We start from the raw sequence: 19,016 nt of genomic DNA, 5'->3' as shown, positions 1-19,016 counted from the left end.
AGTAATATTTTGTACTGTCCCAACTAATAGATGCAAGAGTTATTCAAATATTTGGAACATTTTGCCTGTTGCCATGATCTTGGACCGCCTTAGAGATAAAATCAACCAGAAAAGCACAATTATTTGCTGTATCTATTCTGAACTATGTTATACTATAAGTCATATACCTGTATGTATGATTATGTTAATCGTCATGCTAATGTTTTTATGAAGTTTTAGTTTTGTGATTGCATGAAAATTATAAATATTAAATTGTAAGCTGCCTAGGTAATTAGTGGGATATAAGTATGCAAATAAGACAGTTATGCTGCATGATTACTAATGATTTGTAGTTCTTATGCATTTTTAGATTGTACAACGCATTGCCCTGTGCCTACAGCTAAAGTCGGTATAGTATATTATATTTAAAGTGTTACATGAAAGTTAATCAAGTGTATATATACAAATTTGTATGATTTCATCTGATACACTTGTTGTAATATGTAAAAATGAATAAAGAATTTTAAACAAATAAAGTCGGTATAGTAAATACTAAATAAATAAATGTTTCCACTTCTGCCTAAAATCTTCCATCTTTGAGCTTTCCCCTCCTTGGCAAGTTTGTGGACCATTATTAGTAAGTCTCATTATTATCACCTTCTAAGATTCAACTGGAACAAAAAGTCTGTTCACCGCTAAACCCCCACCCACTGAAGCAACAAAGCAGCACCCACCAGCTGACCAGCAAGCAAGGGCATGTATTCGATAATAGCCAACCGGACTCGCCACTTGGCATCTTCAGCTAACTCCACTATAGCCGGAAGGAGAGACTGTGATAATTGGCGAATTCCAATCACTTCATTCACACAGTCCAAGTTTGAGATGATATTCAAGCGTACTTCTGGACACTGAAGCAATAAAAAAAAAAGAAAATAGTTAGCTGTCCCTACTTACAAAATCCTATGGCACCAGAGGATTTGAACTCAATATCAGTGCAGATGTTTATGGCTGCAATTATGCCTTTTCTATTCTATTAACCTTCCACAGTGCTTGAACTTTGTACTAGAGAATGACACGGGGACAAATTTTTCCCCATCCCCGCAGGAACTCTTTTTCCCGTCCCAGCAAGTTTTTTTTACTGTCCCTGCTCCATTCCTGCAAGCTCTGTCCTCATCTGCACAAGCTTCAAACACTTTAAAATCATAAGTGTCTGAGACTTGTGTGGTTAAGGCACAGCTTACAGGAGTGGGGCAAGGACAGGGAAAAAATTGATCCCGTGTAATTCTCTACTTTGTACCACGGGTGAAAAAAATACAGTAAAACCATGGTAATAAGAAGCTATACTACAGTTAGTTTGGGGCTCTGAACTAGAAGCTCTATTCACAAAATTCTACATGTATGATGCTATCTGCTGAATTACCAGTATTTGATAATAGATTTATTTATTTGATTTTTTTTTTTAGCCCATCCTCCCAAAGGAGCTCAGAACGGGTTACAAATCAGTTACTCAGGCATTTTCTCTATCTGTCCCGGTGGACTCAGTATCTATCTAATGTACCTGGGGGGAATGGAGGATTAAGTGCCTTGCCCAGGGTCACAAGGAGCAGCTCCAGGTTTGAACCCACAACCTCAGGGTGTTGAGGCTGAAGTTCTAACCACTACGCCACACTATCCAATGGATTAAGCAAGTACAACTTAAAACTATTTTATTATTGTCAAACCTACCTCATCTTTAAGCTGAGCAAGGAAGAGAGGTAGAAGGTGCTCTATGGTGTTATCTTTCCCCAGTATGGTAGATAATCCCATAATTACTGAAGCCAGGGCAGATTTCACATGCTGGTTTGTGTCAGTCACTAATTCCTAAAAATAAAAAAAATATACTGAAAAGATCAAACTGCTTTCCTGATAAATCACAAAAAGAAAGAATAGATGAACTCCCAGAGCATCAAATGATGATTTTCTAGACAATGGAAAACAGCAAGAGTTAATAAAAACTCAAATACAAGCATATTTTGAGATATTTTATCTTTATAAACTCGTTACACAATAGCTCACTACAAACAGGAGATAGAAAAATGTACTCTTGCCTATTAATTATTTCCTTGAGTCCTCTCAGACCATTCCACAACAAATGGGTTATGCTCCTCAATCAGTAGACGAAAACAGAAGTGTGCTGTGCCCTATATGTAGCTACTTGCTCTCCAATATTTCTATTGCAAAGCAAGTGCAGCAACAAAATATGTATACCCAGACCCCCATAAACTGCCCACTTGAACACTGATTAGAGGACCTGCTTACTTGATTATATGGCAACACAAACCCTACTTCAACAATATGGAAAGACAGAGCAAGGTGGGAATCTAGACTGGTAAGGCTCAAAGAAAATTAACAGACAGGATCACATCTTTTCTTCATGTATGAGAGCACTCTTTAAACTAGGCAAAAATCAGAAAAACTCCAACCCAAAATGAAGCCATCCTTTGACTTCACCAAAGGGGTCACCACTCTGGGTAGAAAGTAACTTAAGAGCCCTAGGCAATACACTTCCTGGAGTATACATGCCAATGTAATTTCCTCCTTGAGACAGTGTGCAATGGCAGCCTTCACAGCCATTTCCCCTTTTCTCATACACCACCTCAAAGTATGAGCAACTGATCAAATTTACAAAAATTATTTGTCAGTTCCAAGTAGTGCATTAAGACCCTCAGAATGTCACGAACAGAGGAGACCAACATTTGGGTTACAATCCTCCTGCTGAAAAGTGGGCAATGCTAGTACCCAATGAAAAGGCTGTTATGACCTTCAGTAAGAAAAAATTATTTTTTTTTTTTTTTTTTTTTTTTTTTGTTTTTAAATCTTTATTCATTTTTTTATGTTACAACAAGTGTTACAGATAAACTCAATAGAAACTTAAATACACACTTGACTAACTCATATATTAATATCAAGTTTAACATTAATATAATAATCCCCTGTCCCACCCTCCTTCCCAACCAATAATACATAAATCAATTTTATTGTATATTCTTTAAATATTAATTTAGTATGTGATAATCAAAATTGAAAAACCCACCCCATTTCCCTCTTTACAATTATCTTATCATGGGAAAAATTCATAAGAGAAATCATGTTAACGGTCTTTAGATGTTTCCAGTGTTATTTATGGGAAAAATTATCCTTCATTACAAAAATCGGTTAATGGTCCCCATATTTTTTTAAATTTATTCATGTATCCTTTGTGTGTTGCAATAGCAAGTTCCATTTTATATATGTGGCATACCGAATTCCACCAGAACATATAGTTCAATCTATCATGTTGTTTCCAATTGAATGTAATTTGTTGTATTGCAATTCCAGTTAAAATAAATAAAAGTTTGTTATTACTGGATGAAATTTGGCTTTTTGCTCTCATAGTTGTTCCAAATAATATAGTATCATATGTCAAGGCTACCGGATTTTCTAACATTCTGTTAATTTGGGGCCAAATTGATTTCCAGAATGATAGGATAAATGGACAAAAGAATAAAAGATGATCTAATGTCCCAATTTCAATATGACAGTGCCAGCATCTATTAGATCTTGAACTATCTATTTTTTGTAAACGAGTAGGGGTCCAAAAAGCTCTATGAAGAAGAAAAAACCAAGTTTGTCTCATAGATGCTGACACCGTACATTTTAGCCTCCAAGACCAAAGTCGTGGCCATTGAGATGCACTAATTTGGTGTTTTATCTCAATGCTCCAAATGTCTCTAAGACCATTTTTTGGTTTTTTATTTATATATCCGGATATTAATTTATACCACTGTGCGGCTTTGTGACCTATTGAGTCCATCTGGAAACATAAGAATTCCAAACTGTGATATTTAGCGAGATCTTTCCATTCAGGGAACCCTTTCTGAATAGATTGCTTCAATTGCAACCATTTAAAATATTGTGTTTTATTGAGACCAAATTTTTGTTGCAATTGTGAAAACTCCAGCAATTTATCATTTTTAATTACATCATCCAAAGTGCGAATGCCTGCTATCATCCAATGTTTCCAGATGATTTTAAAACCGCCAACTTTGATCTTGGGGTTTAGCCATATAGTTTGGTTGGTTGATTTACTAATTGGAATTTGAGTAAGATTACTTATGTATTTTAGAGTTTTCCAGGTATCCATAAATATTTTATGATCTTTGTATAACCTTGGCATTTTGATACTAATTACATGATTAAGACGTAATGGAAACATAAGCCTCCATTCTAGCCAAAACCAGTCTGGAATATTATCTGTGGGTTCTGGGAGGATCCAATACATACCATGACGTAAGATATAGGCTTGATGATACCTATAAAAGTTGGGAAAATTTACCCCTCCCTCCTTAATTGGTCTTTGTAATGACGCTAGAGCAATTCTTGGTTTTTTATTAAGCCATATAAATTTTGTCAAAGTCCTATTTATTTTTGTATAAAACGAATCTTGAAAGAAAACTGGTATCATCCCCATTTGGTAACATACTATCGGTAAAATCATCATTTTTACAGTTTGTACTCTTCCCCACCAAGATAAGTGCAAAGGATTCCATTGCTCACACATTTCTATTACTTTTTGTAATAAGCATTTTTCATTAATTTTCATTGTTTCATCTACTGTTTTTGTTATCAAAATTCCAAGGTATTTAATATATTCTTCCTTCCAAACAAAAGGGAATGTATCAAATAAACCTTTTGTACAATGTATATTTAGTGGAAGAATTTCTGATTTATTCCAATTAATTTTATATCCTGAAAATTTTCCAAATTTCTCAATCAATTCAAGTAGATGTGGAATGGTGGATTCTGGATTTTTCAGATATAGTAATAAATCATCTGCGTAAGCAGATATCTTATATTCTTTATCTGAATGAGGTATACCCTGTATCTCCTTAGCTTGTTGGATAGCTAATATTAAGGGTTCTAAAACAATATCAAACAGCAAAGGGGATAAGGGACATCCTTGTCTAACTCCTCTCTGTAGATTAAATTTTTCTGAAAACGTATTATTAATATATAGTCTAGCAGAAGGGGAGCTATACATTGTTTGTATCATTTGTATAAATCCAGGACCTATACCAAACCATTCCATTGCTTGATACATAAAAGGCCATTCTACTCTATCAAAGGCCTTTTCTGCATCTAATGAAATTGCAAAAGTAGGTTCATTCATTTTCTTTGTTAAATATAACATATGGAATGTTAATCTGGTATTGTGAGATGAATGTCTTTGAGCAACGAATCCTGTTTGATGCATACCTATTATATGGGGGAGAGCTTTAGCTAATCTTAGCGCAAGTATTTTTGCTAATAATTTTCCATCTACATTTATTAAAGATATTGGTCTATAGTTTGATACCAAAGTGGGATCTTTATTGGACTTTGGCAAAACAATAGTCAAAGATTCTGCTATAGTGCCTTTAATACAACCTTTATTGAGTTGATATTGATAGAGATTTAATAAATAGGGTAATAAAAAGTTTTGAAATGTTTTATAAAATTCCACTGTATATCCATCACCACCTGGAGCGGATCCAACTCTAAGGGACTTCAAAGCTGTTCCTAATTCTTTTAGTGATATTGGTTCTTCCAAACTTCGTTTTATATGTTCAGGAATTTTTGGACCCTCTAACATTTTTAAAAATTCAAAACCATCTTTTTCTTTATTTGGATAATTTTCAGAAGAATAAAGAGATTTATAGAATTTTAAGAATTGTTTTAATATAGGTTCAATTTGTGTATATGTATTTCCATTTTCATCTTTTATTGCTATTAATTTTGTTTTTCTTTTTTTCGCTTTAAGATAGTTTGCCAATATTCTTCCTGATTTGTTTGAATTACCATAGTACAATGTTTGTTGAGAAAATAAATCTTTCCTAATCATCTTAGATGAGATCTCATTATATTTACCTTTTAATTTTAATAATTCTTGTTGAATAGAATATTCCCATTTTTCTATAAGTTTTGATTCTAAATTTTTTATCTCTTTTTCTAAGATTAAAAATTGTTTTTTAATTTGTTTTTTTTAGAAAAGCCGAATAAGAAATTATTTGTCCTCTAATGGTTGCCTTAAAGGCATCCCATAAAGTTTCTCTGTTAATATCATCATTATCATTTATTTGAAAAAATTCTTTCATTTTTATTAGAAGATTTTCACAAAAATTTTTGTCAACCAACATTGTATTATCTATTTTCCAAATTGGTCTGTTATTATTTTGATCTGTAGTTTTAATTTTGATCCACACTCCACCATGATCAGATAGAATAATTGGATCAATGGCTGCTTGTGTCACTTGATGTGCAAGATGTTTTGAAGTAAAGATATAATCTATTCTTGAAAAAGAATTGTGAACATGAGAACAGAAAGAAAATTCCCGACCATCAAAATGAAGTATTCTCCATATATCTATTAAATCGCAAGATTGAATCAAATTATCTAGTCCCATAGATTTCATAACTCTACCTGGGTTTTTATCTAATAAAGGATCTATTACAGCATTGAAGTCCCCTGCTACTATAAGATTTGAAGTAGCCAGTGGTATGATCAGTTGTTGAAGAGTTTTAAAGAATTCATTTTGGTTCGAATTAGGGGCGTATATATTGATTAACGTCATGGTAGTATTTCCCATATTCATTTCCACCATTATCCATCTTCCATGAATATCTGAAGCTTTTAGTTTAAATGAAGCAGAGCATTTTTTGTTAATTAAAATAGCAACTCCTGCCTTTTTCCCTATAGCTGGTGAGAAAAAACACTGTTTGACCCAGCCTCCTTCTAGCTTTTTAGATTCTATATGTGAGAGGTGGGTCTCTTGTATAAGGCATATATCAGCATCTTGCCTTTTTAAAAATGATAGTGCTTTTTTCCTTTTTATCATATGATTTAGACCGTTAACATTTAAAGACATAATTTTAATATCCATTTATTTTTAAATTTTCAGGTATTAAATTATGTATATTTTCCCAATGTTTTAAGTATTTCATTTCTCTTTTTTCCTTTATTCCCATGATTTCCTTATATATTTCCCTTTTATTCCCTCCCATCCCTCTTATCCCTCCCTTCCCCCCCTTATTAATTACGAAAACTTGGATACGCAGGTTGAGGTTAGATTTAGATAACTCCCACAAGCTATTAATAATTATCTAAAGTACTACCATTTTTTTTTTTTTTTTCTCTATTTTTGTATATTTTCTTTTATTTTATTCTTAATTATAAGAATAAGTAAAAAGTTTTACATTCTTATGTATTGAAAGATTATTTTCTGTATTTGTATATCTTTAAATCCATAAGAATGATTATATTAAATCAATTATATCTAATAACATTTCAATTACTATTCATTTCTTTTCAGGTGGTATATTATTTTTATTTTAAAAAGCTTTCCAATTTAGCCTCTTTCCTCAGAACTGTGACAAGAGTTTACAGCACAGGAATCAACTCATCTCTTATATTCATTATTTTCTTATGATTCACGAGAGAATTGTCAATTAAGAGGAGCTAACATTCCCATCAGTGTTCTTGTAAGTTTTGTCTCATTAGCATACTCTCTAGACATCTATGATTTTAAAGTATCTGAGGCCTGTGCAGACAAGAGTGAAGTCCTGTGCCAAAAACTCTCCTTTTATCTCCCATAGAAGATTCCCAGGTTGAACTATTGTGGATACTAAATTAAACTTAATAAATAAAAGAACATAAAATTTGCGTTTCAGATTTATTCTTTTCATATATTTCGTATTGAAATGCATTTTAATATATCTGAAACGCAAATTTAAACCTGAAGTATCACCTTCAACCGGAAATACAACAAACCAATCACTTCATCTTTTTTTTTTTTTTTTTTTTTTATAATATTCTTTGTGATTGAAGGATGATTTTCTTTCTCACTATTACTCCGCTTTCAAAATTTCGGATTCAATCAGTACATTTTTAAGTTTGTTGAAGAAACTTTCTTCGTCATCATTTGAGTTCGGAGATGTGTTTCAAATCATTTACGTTCCTGCCATTCAGTTTATTCTATTTATTCTGAATAGAATTTTTATATTTTTCAGTTTTCTTGTTTTCTATGTAGAATGTTGCAAGTTGTTTAAGTCTTTAATTTGATCCTTGTGTGTTCTTTTTCCATTGCTTTCCGTTTTGATCTATCTTTAACCGTCAATAGACTTTAGTATGAACCCATTAATTGTTCTTTAGATTGTCATAGGTTGCTCCAGTTGATTTATAAATTCCTGTAGTTTTTCTGGATCTGTAAAGTTTTGCGTTTTGTTAGCAACGGTAACCTTCATAATTGCCGGGTACAGGAGCCCAAATCTAGCTCCTAGAGATCTTAGTTGTGGTCTCATGTCTAAGAATAGTTTTCTTCTTTTTGCTGTTTCTTTTGCAAAGTCCGGGACAATGTATATTTTTGAATCTTGGCATTTAAGATTTTTGATTTCCTTGGCTAATTGGCATATTTCAATTGCTTGTTGGTGTCTTAAAAGTTTGAAAATTAAAGTTCTTGGACCTGTTTGAGTGTTATTTCTTTGTGTTGGAATCCTATGGGCTCTTTCAATTTCCAGTTCCGTTTTAAATTTCAATGGTAGTATTTTAGGTAGAAATTTTTCCAGAAATGCAATCGGATCATTCTTTTCCACTCCTTCAGGTAATCCGATTATTCTTAAATTATTCCGTCTTTCACGATTCCGGCTGTCTTCAAGATTTTTTTTTATCTCTGTTATTTCTTTCCATATGATTTTGCTGTGATTCATGTCTGTATTTAATTGTTCTGTAATATCTTCTAATGTTGAAATTCTATTCTCTGTAATGTCCACTCTTTTAGTTAGGATTGCGGCATCTTCCATTGCTTTTTGTAGTTTTTTGTTACTATCTAAGACAATTTCTTTTATTTGTCTTAGTTCTTCCATAACATCCAGATTTTTTTCTGTTGGTAATGGAATTTTAGAGGGTGTACCTGGCTCAGGTTTCGACCTCTTATTGCTTCCTGATGTTCCAGCTCCTAAGTCAGCTTTATTTTGTTTAGTTGAAGTCATATTTCAATATATATTTTAGTTTTTTTTTTTTTTTTTATTTGGTAGTAATTCTTTTTAATATATTTTTTTATATTTTTTATATTTGCTTATAAGGAGCTATTCGTTTATCCAACCTTTCATCCAAGCCACGCCCCTTTTATTCAATATTATTAAGGCAACTGTAAGTTATTTGTTTTTAGGCTCTATTGCAGACTCGTTGTTGGCACCTAGCCTGAAAAAATTTGTAGCCTTCTTTTCTAGCTCTCCTCTTACAAGCCCAATCGCAGCTTTTATCGAGGAGAGCAATATTCCATCCAATATATTACTTCAATCTTTCAATGTGCATGTATTTGTATTTCAGTGCCTCTCAATTACCTCAATGTCACTTTTCTTCAGGTCAAAGAAAATACCAATCCTTTTATTTGACCTTCCTCAGAGCCCAAAAACCTATAGTCTCTTATATCTGAATCTCTTGAATTACAACATGAGAGATTAACATTTATATTGAATCTTTCACAGTTTATTTTTGAAGTTAGCAGCAAGGAAATAGTTAAAAACCGTTGCCAAGTAGCTTTCACTGCAGATCTCTCCTCATTTCCAGCAGAGGACAGCTATTTCAAGCAGCCCATTACCTGAATTAAGCAGGCATCAGGCATTTCAAAAAAAAAAAAACTTATCCTTGTCAGTAGGCAGCTCACCGGCCGACCCAGACTTTGTAAAAGTTTCTTTTTTTCCGATCCAAGATGGCCGCGGTCGTGTTGCAACGAGCAACTGCCTGTTAACACCCACCTTCGGGAAATCTTTCCTCTTCAAGACAAGACACTTGCACTTTCCTCTTGCTCTCTGCCAGAGAGCTTTGATCGTGCTAAAGAGGAAGGAAAGCCTCTCTGGCCTCACGGCGTCCCGGACCAGCCCACCCTGGCAACGTTTAAAAGTAAATATTGTTGTTTCTGCCTGGGAGACCCGATCTTGCCGTTTCTGCCAGCGGGGACCCAATCTTGCCGCGTTTGTCAGCGGGACCCGATCTTGCAGCTTTTGCCAGCGGGGTCCCGATCTTACCGGCTCTGTCAGCGGGGATCTGATCTTGTCGTCTCTGCTTGGGAGACCCGATTTGCTGTCTTTGCCGTTAAGACGGATTCAGCCCTCCACACCTCGTTTTTCAGAAAACAATGAAAACGGCACTTTTTTTTTCCGATTTTCCCCTTCAATTGACTCTCCCACCTAATCAAAGAGGTAAACTCCAATTTATATACTTTTTAAGAACGTTTTTTTGTAGTTTTTTTTTTGAAATTAAGCTTGTTTATACAGGAGCTCTTTCTTCATCCAACCGTCATCGTTCGCGTCCAAGCCACGCCCTCCAGTAAGAAAAAATTAAAAAAAAAGACTGTGCCAAATAAAACATCCATTCTCCTTAAAATGCTAGAAGGGTTCATAGCAGAACAATGCTTGCAACTCCTTAATATGCCTTGCTGAAAGGACTGTCACTGTCACCAGGAAATAAAACTTCAAAGTCAGATCCTTCAGAATTGTGCTCTTAAAAGCAGTTCAAGTCACAGGCAGAGGACAAAGAATACAGAAGCAAAAGTAGTTTTTAAGACAAAAGGATGGAGTTCTGGCTAAGCTAAACCACATTTTGACAAAACTGACAGCCTTACATAACAATTGCTTAGCTTTCTTTCTGAAGATTTGGAGACCCTTCCAGAAATGGCGGTTGGCAAAATGGGGGCTTCAGGACTAATTGTTCAGATGGGACTTGTGTATGGTTTGTAAGGCAATTTCTCAGCCATAGTGATGACATTTAGAGGGGGATGGGAGGGACTTCGGGGATAACGATGTACAGGTAATCAACCTACCTTTGGGGTGTTACAATCTGCTGAGGGCAGATGGACCAGAAAGATTTTTATCAATTTACAAATGCTTTCCAAAATGAGTCTCCTAAAGTTTCCTTCTTAGTGCCTTCAGCATTTGCAAATTTATAGCAGCTAGCTCCCCTTACTGGAAAAGATGGACCACTTTAGGTCACCTCACCTTCCAGAGTCTGCAGTCAATGCTACTTTGCTGCCTAGACTGGCAGCACTCCAGTGTTCAAAGCATGCACCAACTCTGCCTCACAAACCCCCTAGAAATCAAAATGGGGTCTCTTGATCTGCATGGGCTCCTCCGAGACCCAGAACCAATGCCTCGTTAAAAAAGTGATTCTTGTGTGCAGGTAGCCAAGCAGCCAAAAATTTGTTAGGGTGGATCATAAGGAAAGGAGAAAAATAGGAGAAGCATATACAGAATATGGGGATGTCAGCTGCTAGATGTGAAATTACAGCTTACTGGAAAAGCAAGGAAGGTCCTACCCTACAAGGTTGGAAGAATAGGCTTGGGGCAATGAGGACAAAAGAAATATTAGCCAATAGAACAGCTTGCTATATACCAGATGGAGAAAAATGGTGCAATTTCAAATGTTGCTGAGGGGTCATTATTATATTATCCCCCAATACTTTAGGTGACCCAGAAAGAGGGTGGGTATATGCAGAAACATGATGGCAGATAAAGGCCATATGGCCCATCCAGTCTGTCCATCTGCAGCATCTACTATCTTCTCTCCCTAAGAGATCCCACGTGCTTGTCCCATGCTTTCTTGAATTCAGACACATTCTTGATCTCCACCACCTCTACCAGGAGACTATTCCACACATCTACCACCCTTTCTGTAAATTACTCCTGAGCCTATCCTTTCTTAACTTTATCATATGCCCAATCATACCGGAGTTTCCTTTCAAATGAAAGACTCACCTCATGCGCATTTACACCACATAAGTATTTAAACATTTCTATCATATTTCCCCTCTTCCGCATTTCCTCCAAAGTGCACATATTGAGATCTTTAAGTCTGTCCCCATATGCCTTATGACGAAGACCACCGACCATTTTAATAACCTTCCTCTGGACTGACTCCATCCTGTTTATATTTTTGAAGGTGCAGTCTCCAAAATTGTACAAAATATTCTAAATGAGATCTCACCAAAGAGTATTATTCAGGGGCATCAATACCTCATTTTTCCTATCCACATTAGCATCCTTCTAGCTTTTGCCGTTGCATTTTCAACCTGTTTGGTCACCTTAAGATCATCACATACTATCACACCCAAGTCCTGCTCCTCTTTTGGGCACAGAAGTTCTTCACCCCCTAAACTGCACCATTCCCTCAGGTTTTTGCAGCCCAAATACATAAGAACATAAGCAGTGCCTCCGCCGGGTCAGACCATAGGTCCATCCTGCCCAGCAGTCCGCTCTCGCGGCGGCCCAAACAGGTCACGACCTGTCTGACTCACCAGAAGGGGCCCCCTTGCCACCTTGGTTTCCCATTGAAGTCCTATCTTCCCATTGAAGTCCTAACCCTCCGGTCTTGCACATTCACGACCTGGTTGGGTTTCTATACTTATTACCTGGTTTGCTTTCTATACTTGTATTACATCCCAGCACCTCTCTCAGTATCCCACGATCCCTTTATCCCTCAGGAATCCGTCCAATCCCTGTTTGAATCCCTGTACCGTACTCTGCCTGATCACTTCCTCCGGTAGCGCATTCCAAGTGTCCACGACCCTTTGGGTGAAAAAAAACTTCCTTGCATTTGTTTTGAACCTATCTCCCTTCAGTTTCTCCGAATGCCCCCTCGTACCTGTTGTCCCCTTCAGTCTGAAGAATCTGTCCCTATCCACCCTCTCTATGCCCCTCATGATCTTGAAGGTCTCTATCATATCTCCCCTGAGCCTCCTTTTTTCTAGAGAGAAGAGCCCCAGCCTATCCAACCTCTCGGCGTATGGGCAGTGTTCCAGCCCTCTTACCAGTTTCGTTGCTCTCCTTTGGACTCTCTCAAGTACCGCCATGTCCTTCCTGAGGTACGGCGACCAATATTGAACGCAGTATTCCAGATGCGGACGCACCATTGCTCGATACAATGGCATGATGACTTCCCACGTCCTGGTTGTTATGCCCCTCTTTATGATGCCCAGCATCCTGTTGGCTTTTTTCGAGGCTGCTGCACACTGAGCAGATGGCTTCAGTGATGCATCCACCAGCACACCCAAGTCTCTTTCAAGTCTGCTGTCTCCCAACAATGCCCCCCCCAATTTGTAGTTGAACAACGGGTTCTTTTTCCCTATATGCATGACCTTGCATTTTTCCACGTTAAAGTGCATTTGCCATTTGTTTGCCCAGTCTTCCAGCTTGTCCAGGTCCCTTTGCAGGTCCTCACACTCCTCCCTGGACCTAACTCTGCCGCACAGTTTGGTATCGTCTGCAAATTTTATAACCTCGCACTTTGCCTCCTTTTCCAGGTCATTGATAAATATGTTGAAGAGTAACGGCCCCAGCACCGATCCCTGTGGCACACCGCTCGTGACTCCCCGCCAGTCAGAATATTGGCCCTTTACTCCGACCCTCTGCAGTCTACCCGACAACCAGTGCTTGATCCATCTGTGCACATCCCCTCCCACCCCGTGGTTCCACAGCTTCCTAAGCAGCCTTTCATGTGGCACCTTGTCGAAAGCCTTTTGAAAATCGAGGTAAATGATGTCTATGGGTTCCCCATTGTCCACCCGACTGCTTATTCCCTCAAAGAAGTACAGAAGGTTCGTTAGGCACGACCTTCCCTTACAGAATCCGTGCTGGCTTTTTCTCAGTAGGCCATTTCTCTCGATGTGCTCGCAAATGCCGTCCTTGATCATAGCTTCCACCATCTTCCCTATAATTGAAGTCAGGCTCACCGGCCTGTAGTTCCCGGGGTCACCTCTCAATCCCTTCTTGAAGATAGGTGTGACATTCGCCAATTTCCAGTCCTCTGTTACCTCTCCAGTTTTCAAGGATAGGTTGCAAACATGCTGGATTGTGCCCGCTATTTCTTGTCTTAGTTCCTTCAGAACCCTTGGGTGGATCCCGTCCGGGCCTGGTGATTTGCCGCATTTTAACCTATCTATCTGTTTGAGGACATCCTCCTTACTTACCTCTATGTGCTCCAATTTTTCGGCCTGTTCCCCACTCATGAGCTCCTCTGAGTCCGGTATATTAGATGTGTCTTCTCTCGTGAAAACCGACGAGAAGAACATGTTCAACCTCTCAGCTACCTCTTTATCCTCTTTAATCACTCCCTTCCTATCCCCATCGTCCAACGACCCCACCTCCTCTCTCGCTGGTTGCTTCCCCTTTACGTAACTGAAGAATGCCTTGAAGTTTTTCGCCTCCCTGGCCAGCCCCTCCTCGTATTCCCCTTTTGCTTTTCTAACCTCTCGGTGGCATTCCTTTTGGCATTTCCTGTGCGCCTGGTGATTTTCTTCCGTTGGGTCCTTTTTCCATCTCCGGAAGGATACTTTTTTGTCATTTATTGCCCTCTTTACTTCAGTTGACATCCAAACCGGGTCCTTTGACCGCTTGTTTTTGCAGCCTTTCCTGAAACTGGGGACGTACATTCTTTGTGCTTCCTGCAGGGTGTCCCTGAATAGGGTCCAGGCGCTTCCTACAGTCTCCATCCTAAAGATGTTTCTGAGCTTCCTCCCCACCATTTCCCTCATAGCAACATAGTTTCCTTTCCTGAAGTTGAGCGCAGTTGTTGCAGTCCTCCTTACTATGGGTGTCCCCCTTTCTAATGTGAATCTGATCGCGTTGTGGTCACTGTTGCCTAGTGGTCCTCCCACTTCTACCCCTCTTGCAGGCCCCCCTAATCCATTTAGGATGAGGTCAAGAGTAGCACCCCCTCGCGTCGGTTCCCTGACTAGTTGCTCCATGAAGCAGTCCCTCACGGTTTCTACAAATCCTGTTTCCCTAGTGCAGTTGGAGTGACCTGTACTCCAGTCTATCCCCGGGTAGTTGAAGTCCCCCATCATTGTTACACTTCCAGTCCTGCATTCCTGTCTCAGTTCAGCTTCCAAGTCGTGTCCGACTCCTTCTGGCGTACCAGGTGGGCGATAGTACAGCCCCAGTTTTATGCCTGCACCCTTGTTTCCCGGCAATTTGACCCATAGCGATTCCAGCCCCTCTGCCTTCGTTGCCATATCCATCCCGACCGAGTAGATAGAGTCCTTTATATATAGTGCTATGCCTCCCCCCTTCTTGTGGGTCCTGTCCCTCCTGTAGAGCTTGTACCCCAGCAGCGCCACATCCCATTGATTTTCCTCTGTCCACCAGGTTTCTGTAATTCCAATGATATCCAGGTCCTCCCCCTTGGCCACGACTTCTAGTTTACCCATCTTGGCCATGAGGCTTCTTGCATTTGCGTATAAGCACCGCAGGTCCCGTCGTTTTTCCTCCACCTCTGCATTTACCTGGGCCGCCTCCCCTTGAATTTCGGGCAGTTCTCCTGTTCCCTGTGCTTCCGCTTTGCCCTCAGCCTTTACCCTCGTAGCTTTCGGCTTTCCCACATTCCCGCCACCCCACCTCCCCACTTTTCCTCTTGGCTGTCAAATTTCAGACCATTCTTCAAACTTTGCTAGGTCCTTCCTCATGTTATTCACACCATCAGGGGTGTCTTCTCTATTGCAGATTCTGGTATCATCCGCAGAGGCAAATCTTACCCGACAGCCCTTCAGCAATATCGCTTTCAAAAATGTTAAACAGAACAGGCCTAAGAACCAAACCTTGAGGCACACCACTGGTAATACCCATTTCCACAGAGCGATCTCCATTGACCACTAACTTCTGTCTCCTTCCACTCAACCAGTATGTTACTTTGAGTGCCCTCAGTATGGGCCCCAGTTTATTTATTAGACGACCGTGTGAAACACTAGCAAAGGCTTTACTAAAATCTAAATACACCATATCTAGCACACTTCCTCTGTCCAATTCTCTGGTCACCCAAAGAAATTGATCAGATTTGTCTGACAAGTTCTGCATCTATCATATGGCTTCAGAAAAACAAGAGGATGGATTGTTTTTCTTCCATTGCTTTCAGTGGATCCAAGAGAAACTGTTTTTATATCCCAGTCCCAGTATCTATGCTTCTCCCATGTTTCAAGGGGCTTACACCTGCCTGAGGAAGCTCCCTCCAGTTCTTTTATCTATTTTTAGCTGCAGCAGCTTGAACTCCCCTTCCCACTCCCACTAGTGTTAGCGTACTAGATTACTCCACTCTAAAGGAAGATGTGGGAGTTGAGTACGTTTTAAGTTTAATAGAAGAGAAACTGGACTCCTTGAGGTGTCCCTTCGTAGAGTGGCTGACCACTGAAGAATCCTGGATGCCCCAAAAACCTAAGCTCAACTGGGTTACTTTTTCTCCAATTGGGCCCAGACCAGCTCAGAATGCAGCTGCATGAACACCCATCACCATCTGCTGGAGACAAAATACTAGAAAGCAAGTAAGCTGTATGGTGGTATTCTATATAATGCAGGGCTCACAGCTGTCATTTTTTTGTCTAACAGCTGTGGCACATAACCCATTTGTTCTATTCTGGTCTTGTAGACAATAAGGAACAAGCATTTTAAACACAGCTACATTAACTGCTTTTACCACAATCTCTGGCAACAAGTTCCACAGTTTAATCATGCATTGAAAGAAAATTATTTTTCCTGTTTCAAATATATTGCTATGTAACTTCACGTATCATCCCTCAGTCTTTGTACTTTTTGAAAAAATAAAACAATTCATATTTACCCATTCCATTCACAGTTTTGTAGACCTCTATTGTATCTTCCCTTAGCAGTCTTCACCAAGCTGAAGAACCCTAATCTCTTTAGCCTTTTCTTATCTGAAAGCTGAATTACCCTTCTCTGTGCCTTTTCTAATTCCACTATTTTTTTTTAGATGCAATGAGCAGAACTGCACATAATATTCAAGGTGCAGTCACATATTATGCTCCATTCGTCCTCAAGGCAAAACTGGTAACTTGCTCTTTTGCTAATTAAATATTTCTGCAAATGCACACTCTCTGGCATCTAAAATACAATATGCCCTAGTTTCACATGAGAAGGTCAGTCCAAAGGTATAACCCTAGTGGTATGTCACACTTTTAGAGTACAGAGTTTGCTTAAGATAAAATTCTCTACAAAACTGGCATATGTTGAGATAGGGCATGGATACTTACGTTTCTGCATTTTTACATTCTTTGCCAGGCGTGAACAACCTCTGTCCTCAAGTCACAACCCAATCAGGTTTTCCCTAATGAATACGCATGAGATCTACTTCAATACAACAGAGGCAATACATGCAAAGATCTCATATACTGTATATTCACTGGGGAAATCCTGAAAACAACTGTGTTGCAGTTTTCAAGGACTAAGTTTGTCTATCCCTGCTCCAAGAGAATAATTCTTAATCAGATGCTTATGTAAAACTTCCAAAACATGCCCATTATGAAAAAAAACAAGACGATCTCTTTATTCAGTTTTTATTTTTTTTTGTAGTGAAGCCTAAGTGTATGTGACTGATCAGTAAATCACATACACACACCCTTCAAAGCTGCACCTGAACAAATGCCTACACGCAATCTTCTCAATAGGTGTACGTATAAAATTGCACAAGATTAACCATTTTCTATGTATAAAATTTTAATTCACACAAACCACTTTATAAATTACTGCCCATGTGTTTCAAGACTTCTGCCTTGTCTGCCATCTTTTCTGCACTGTAGTAGGAGCAGCAGATCAGACTGTCATGGTGAAGCCCACATACCACTTGCTCTTTTGTGTGCCACATTTTGTTCACTAGGTCTTAGGACCAACTGCAGATGCAATTCTACCATCCCCTCTCTCCACTCTAGAGTATTCATAAGGTCTTCTCTGGTCAATCCCACAATCTGCATGTTGCTCTATCGTGACAGTTCTTGTAGTCTTGCCTTTCAGCCCTGTCATCTATTTTTCTACCTCACCTACACACTGATCAAATACCATGGTAGAGTCCAAATGAGATGCCATTTTACTTGACTTCTTTACATTATTTAGTTGTTTTTGTTTTGTTTTAGTAAAGTCAGCTATACCTGGGGATCGCATTACTATTGTCCCATAAGCATAAGATATCTTATTTCATCACTTTATTTACTTACTTTATTTTTGTATTTATTTATACATCTTGGTTCCTGCTATTCTCACTTTATCTGGGAAGGATTTTTTTGTATGTCATATTGTGAAATTCTTCTCATTGGGTTCATATCTTGTTGAAATTCCTCAAGGCATGCATGTGTCAATTGCATAATGTTCTTTGTTTTTAGAACTCTAATTTATTAATTTTAGAACTCTAATATATTAATTTATAATTAAAATATCTTATTTCATCACTTTATGAGCAATGGATGACTATGGATGAGTAATGGATCACTATGGAGCAATGGATGACAATGGATGAGTAATGGATCACTATGGAGCAATGGATGACTGAATTCAGACAAACTTAATTCAGAAAAAAACAAAATTTTTTGTAGCTTCGCCACACCCGCTTGATACCAAAACATCACTATGCATCAATAAACTCAGTTATCCTATTCAATTTACATGAAGGTACTGGGTGTAACAATGTACCAGAGCCTAACTTCAGTCCATTAGAGCATATTTTGAGTGTCATCATTCAGAATTCTGGTATAATCCCTCATACTGAGTCAACTTGATTACTGTAATATCACCTATTTGGCAATCTCCCAGAAAAATATATGGTGACTACAACTGGTGCAAAATGCAGCGGTCAGAATAATTTTCGGGTTGAAGAAGTTCGATCATGTAACACCTTCCTACCAACTTCTGCATTGGCTGCTGATGGAGGCACATGTGAAGTTTAAGTTTGGTTGTTTTTGCTTTAAGGTACTATTTGGTTTAGCCCCTAAATATATAACTGACCTTTTCTCTTTCTCAGCCAACAGACATCAGAGAAGCTCACACTTGAATTTTGTTTCCCCTCCGGTTAGAGGATGTAAATTTAAAAGACATCATCAACATCTTTTCTCACATCAGGCAGCATTATGGGGTAAAGAGCTGCAACAATTGCCTACGCCTACTACTTATGGGGAATTTAGGAAACGCCTAAAAACATACCTGTTCCTGAAGTATTT

The 19,016-nt window shown here is 38.3% G+C and overlaps 1 protein-coding gene across 2 annotated transcripts in view; it reads right to left on the bottom strand.

Annotated features, from left to right (window-relative positions):
* Positions 1-19,016, bottom strand: part of PPP2R1B (protein phosphatase 2 scaffold subunit Abeta) — a 108,704-nt gene that overhangs the window by 70,896 nt on the left and 18,792 nt on the right. For both annotated transcript variants that reach the window (XM_033918191.1, XM_033918192.1), the window contains exons 9-10: positions 1,705-1,839; positions 714-887 (exon numbers count right to left, since the gene is read on the bottom strand). In XM_033918191.1, the coding sequence (XP_033774082.1) occupies positions 714-887; positions 1,705-1,839 (309 nt within the window). The remainder of the gene's footprint in view (positions 1-713; positions 888-1,704; positions 1,840-19,016) is intronic.

Source organism: Geotrypetes seraphini, chromosome 13, assembly GCF_902459505.1.
Source record: "Geotrypetes seraphini chromosome 13, aGeoSer1.1, whole genome shotgun sequence".
Taxonomy (NCBI): Eukaryota; Metazoa; Chordata; class Amphibia; order Gymnophiona; family Dermophiidae; genus Geotrypetes; species Geotrypetes seraphini.
The sequence above is the reverse complement of the archived record's forward strand: the minus strand, read 5'-3'. Positions and strand labels throughout refer to the sequence as shown.